At 39.7% G+C, this 5,564-nt stretch overlaps 1 protein-coding gene across 1 annotated transcript; it reads left to right on the top strand.

The window, feature by feature from the left end:
- Positions 1-329: 329 nt before the first annotated feature.
- Positions 330-4,926, top strand: si:dkey-63b1.1 (B2 bradykinin receptor). Its single transcript, XM_038727170.1, has 2 exons — positions 330-485; positions 2,709-4,926. Exon 2 carries the CDS (start codon positions 2,715-2,717, stop codon positions 3,807-3,809), a length of 1,095 nt encoding a protein of 364 aa, XP_038583098.1. The 5' UTR covers positions 330-485; positions 2,709-2,714; the 3' UTR covers positions 3,810-4,926.
- Positions 4,927-5,564: the final 638 nt, after the last annotated feature.

The following is a 5,564-nucleotide window of genomic DNA, read 5'->3' as shown; positions in this document are numbered from 1 at the left end:
CAGGGGATTTGGGATGTACCCCATATCTCTTCTCTCTCCTCAGCAGCTGTTGAGGGAATGCAGAGGGTCATTTATTTTTCTCACTTCAAAGTTTCCTCTCCTGTTGAAATTGATCACAGAGGCATTCAGTCTCACATTGTAAGTGCATGCGTAGCTGATGGTTCTAATACAGAAATACATCTATGTGAAACAAAACCCTAACATATTGTTACCAGTCACTGAGTCAGGGAATAAAGGGAAAGTATAATGCTGCTGGACAGTGAATACCATTTTGGTGAGCCAGAACACAGCGCACAAGCTGTGGGGGAAAAACAGACGGAAGCTGTGAGTGACGACACAGTGATGATCTCTTATGGGTCTGCACGTATAAAAGTGATCAGTCTCCCAGCGCTCACTCCAGTGTAGGCTAGATCACCATGACGATTATCTGCTGGGAATGAACATGAAGCATATCTGGATGGAAAAAGCAGAGCCACAGAGATAAGGTAAGCGATTTTCAGAAGATTTCCACAGAGCAGATAGAAAGGAAAGTGTAAAAAAAAAGTGTATTTCTTGGTAGTTTCTGACCTTTTATTTCTGCATAGCTGCAATAAGGAGTGTATTGTGATTAGGCCATTTCGTGTGTTAGACGGTCTCAACCAAATATGTGAGCAGTCAAAAACACAGTCAGAATTTATTTTACACTTACATGAGCAAAGAGAGTAAGTAGACTGCTGAGCCACTCTGCAATGGTGTGTTTCTAATAAGCTCTAAGAGAAGCAGAGGTATTCATCGCAGTATTTTATGTTGAGATAGCATCCCTTACCATGTTAGAAGTGTGTTCTTCCAAATTTATGCAATAACAGTTCTTTTGAGATTGATAAGATTGAGAGATAGCCAACTAAAGAACATAACAAAGAACCCTTAAGATTTGGAAAACAGTTCTCCATGCTGTTAGTACATCACACCTCAATTACTGTAACATCATGTTCACCTGCCACAACAAATCATCTCTATCTCAACTCCAACTGGACCAGAAATATGTAGCGAGGCTTTTAACAAAAACTTAACAGTCACATATTAGCCTGCTACAGATTAGACTTCTTTGCATTGACTCCCTGCAACTCAGGATTTTAACATGTTACTTTTGACATACAAATCACTACATGGTGAGGCACCTATCTGTAGTTTAGTTTTTTTTCTGTCACTATGGTACTTGTATCAATAGTATGGCGTAGTGTTCAAGTTCAAGACTTGCGTTCAAAACAACTGATTTTGCTTTCATTTGGTTTGTAGACATCTTTCACCACAAGATCTATGATTCAACCACCAAGTTTCTGGTGAAATACGAGTACGAGTATTTGTTAAGTCATCTAAACAACTCTTTCAGTTAAATCATTGTAAAAATCACTTAATCCAAGATAAAACAATGTAAGACGCATGTTTCTAAATGACTCCTTGAAGCGCTAAAGGTTAATTTCACTGTTCCCACATTAGTCAGAAATGGAACTGTACATTACCCATCACAGTCAACAAAAATAGTTTCCATAATTTCTATCCTATAATCAACAGTGTGATCAATGAAGACATCTTCTCCAATCCTTGATGCAAGTAAAAAAAAACAGCTATTGCAACATATTGGTTTTTCTAATGAAATCTAACTCTGAGCCTGTGCTCTCAAACGGGGGTCTCACTTCTCTGAGACTGTCTAAAGCTCCACTGCCTTACTGTCTGTTATGCTCCATTTTTAAAGGAACTAATATTGTTTAAGCCCCCTTTTTATGGTTACCAATTGACTTCATTGCCACGTGAAATTAGCAATGTAATTATGGATGGTAATCACGGAGTGTACTTTATAGTATTGTATTGTACATGCTAAGGTTGTAGGTTTGAATCCTACTCACATGAAACTCTCACACCTTAGGGATTCTGAAGTTTTGAATCTGGAAAAATAAAAAACAATACATACATGTACTGTATATTAAGCAAATGTTTCAGTGATGATCCATTAGGAACAATGACCACAGTAATGAAGCTATTTTAACAATAGAGAAGAAAATCTTTTCCAAAGTCATGCATGTACTTTGTATGAACATAATGTACTTAACTGAAAAACATGTCTTTCTATTTGTTTTTAGTCCTCAGTCAATGTCTGATGTTCAAGGTCTTTTTTGATTAGTTGTTGAAATTGTTTTTTGAACTTAGAGTGGTAAAATCTTACCACATGTGTGAATAGTACCATACCAACAGAAAAAACATTGAAGAGTTGTTGAGCCTTCTGACCACTAAGGGGAGCTTCAGGTCTTCAGTCGCTTACATATGGCCATTCCAGAGTCCTGGCTGAAAACCAAAGGGGATGGTGCTTTTGCTGTTCTTGTGCCTCGACTTTGGAGCAACCTCCAAAAAGATTCTGAGGGAAGACAAATTAGTGCACATCTTTAAGAGCATCTTAAACGCATTTTTCCCTTTGACTTTCTCTGGATGTTGTAACTTTTGGTTCATAGTAAAAGTCTTTTGGTTAAAGTTAAAAGCTGTAAAAACCTAAAATTTGGATTTGTCCTCAACAATCCTCAGTTGTTGTTATTCTTGTCATATTATATATGTTCTATGTCTTGTCTATGTCTATGTACCTCTTTCTTCTTCCTGTAAAATGCATTGTAACTTCTGTTTTGAAAAGTGCTACAGTATTTTATATAAAGTTTGCTTGCTTGTTTGCTTGTCATTCACAGTATCCAATGGTTGTGAATGTATCAGACTGGTTGGTCGCGACTGTGGACCCAAAGCTGGAGCCCTGCTATAACTATACTGAAGCCTGGCTGTGGCTATCCTCGCTGCAGCCAGCCTTCCTGGGTATGATCAGTGTTGTAGGGGTGGTGGGAAATGGCCTCGTTCTCTGTGTGTTCTGCCTACAGAGAAAGCCCTGCACCGTGGCTGATGTCTACCTGGGGAACCTGGCAGCTGCTGACCTGGTCATGATGTCCTGCCTTCCCTTCTGGGCTATCACTATCGCCCGAGGCTACCAGTGGGACTTTGGAGAGGCCCTCTGTAAGCTAGTGAACATGGCCATCTCTATGAACTACATCTGCAGTATTCTGTTCCTCATGCTGGTCAGCGTGGACCGCTACCTCGCTCTTGTGAAGCCCTTGAGCCCCAGCCGTCTGAGGAGAGCCTCCTGGGCCAAGCGTATCTGCCTGGGGATCTGGAGCCTGGGCTTCCTCTTCACTATGCCCATCCTGCTCTTCCGCACAGTGTCGTACGTCGAGGATCCCAGTGTGAATGCCTGCATTTTGGCCTACCCCCATCCAGTGTGGAGGTTGCACCACAACATCACCAAGAACGTGTTGGGCTTCCTAATCCCTGTCCTGGTGGTGGCTTACTGCACCCGTCACATTGTGATTGCACTGAACGACCGGAGGACCAGAAGAATCCCCGGGGTGAGGGCGGAGAGAAAGGCCACCTACTTAGTCCTGGCCGTACTGACTGTCTTCATCTTCTGCTGGACACCGCACCAGGTGATGCTGTTCCTTGACACTCTGGATTACTTCCAGGTCACACCTGGATGCCTTTGGGGTCATGTCCTGGACATTGGAATACAGCTGTCCACATATCTGGCGTACAGCAACAGTGCTATTAACCCCTTCCTGTTTGTCATTGTAGGGAAGCATTTCAGGAAAAGGGTAAAAGAGGTGTTTGGAAAAACTTTGAACCCCTGGTCAAAAGACATTACCTACCTGACGGTGAGCTTCACCTCAATTAATAGACTCAATGAAACACAGCGTGTAGGAATTGAAAAACTTGAAAACTCTGGATTAAAACAAACTGCACCATGACCAGTAGCTGAGAAAGAGCACTGTACTGTGATCACTTAATAGAAGGTCTGAAATAGTAGTTGCCTGCAGTGATTCATTTTAAAGCTGTTCTAAGTATTAGTATCTGTTTTTTTGTATCAGTATGTGGATTTTTGCCAGAAGTGGGAGTGGCAAAACTGGAAGTCTGCCTCATTTTCTGTATTAAACAGTTTTTGGCCACTTGAGGGGCAGCAGAACAAGCCGTAAAAACACACACAACAAGACCCTGCAATCCTGACCCCTGGAACAGTGCCGTGGAGCTCTTTGCTTGATGCAGTTGGAAAGAATTACTAAAACAACAAGGAAAGCCTAGAACAGTTGTTGTACAGTTATCCAGAATATGTATAAATGTATATTCAGCCAATTACTTGGAGAGAAAGAGTAGCTAGCAGGTTTTCAAACCCTATCTATCTAAAATGCTGATTAGTGCAGCTTTAACCAAAGCTTCTTGTGACCCAACAAGGTATGCATTGATCTGGAATGTTCCAGATGATTCCTGTTGAGTGGCAGTTGCCGGAGGCCATTTGTCTCAGTAATGCCAAGGGACTTATTTTATCTTGTCTGTGGTTCTGCACCCTCCTTTCCTTTACCTTGTCTTATTGCCTTTGTCATGATTTTGTTGATTTGCTGAGAAATATTATCAACTTTAACAGACAAGTTTTTTTATGATGTAATTAGTGCTAAATAAAAACTGTTGAGTGCTGAAGATGAATCTATAAAGACTTTCATTGTCTCTGAGCTTCTTCTGTATATGACTAAGTGCATCATTATGAAGGCTAACTATTCAAAACTTGAAAAAGAGAAGCAGTTTAATAAAGATCCAGTTTTCTTAGTAGTTATCTGTATTTTTTTAATAAAGGCATTTTGTATCTTAAGTGAGCACAGAACTACTGTTTAACTTGTTCTATGAAACATAAATGGTAAGCCTGGTGGTATTATATTTATTTTTTGTCAAAAACATTGAATTTATCTTACTACAGTGTGTATCCAATGGGGGAATAACTCAAACTACTATCTGTGTATGTATCTGTATCTGTATACAAGAAGTTAAATGGTCTAGTCTGCTTCATTTTCTGTATTAAACAGTTTTTTACTGTCATCTATACTTCTCATACATGCATCTAAAAGTTAATCTCCCAACAAAAACATTATATTTTATCCATGTACCTGAATTAATTAAATAATAAATTGTAAAACGTATTTGAATCCCACTTTCAAAAAAGAAAAGAAGAAAAAAAGTCTAAACTGAGTATCAATAAAAGCTGTGTAAGTATGAAAAATAGAGACTGCTATTGATACAAATCTGACACACTCCCTTGGCCTTGCATGCACTTTTGAAACTTCAGCTCCTCAGTTTCCTGTCTTCCGCCAAGACACACACAATACCAGGCTTCAGTATTGGATCATGTGGTTAAAATTACACCTTTGAAACACCAGTCAACATTTATTCTAAACTGCAAAACTAGTCAGGAGAAACTGGTGAAAACCGTTTGAGGATAAGCATTGCTGAATTAGTAGAGCTTAAACCTAAGTACGCCAGTTGCACTAGGCGACGTGTTCCTTCATGAACACACACACACTGTTGTTCATTTTGACACATAAATCCAGGAAGTCTCTACATGAGGCTCATACGAGATGAACTCCTGGTTCTCCCCTGATTTAAGAGTTGATTGGTTTAGATGTTGGATCACCAACAAAATGTTTTTTAGAAACTTTTGATTTTTGTTTATTTGGATT

This window comes from Micropterus salmoides, unplaced genomic scaffold, assembly GCF_014851395.1.
Source record: "Micropterus salmoides isolate LMB-PRFRI ecotype aquatic unplaced genomic scaffold, ASM1485139v1 Ms_hic_scaffold_18, whole genome shotgun sequence".
NCBI lineage: Eukaryota > Metazoa > Chordata > Actinopteri > Centrarchiformes > Centrarchidae > Micropterus > Micropterus salmoides.
Note: the sequence above shows the minus strand (reverse complement) of the source record. Positions and strands in the feature narration are given on the sequence as shown.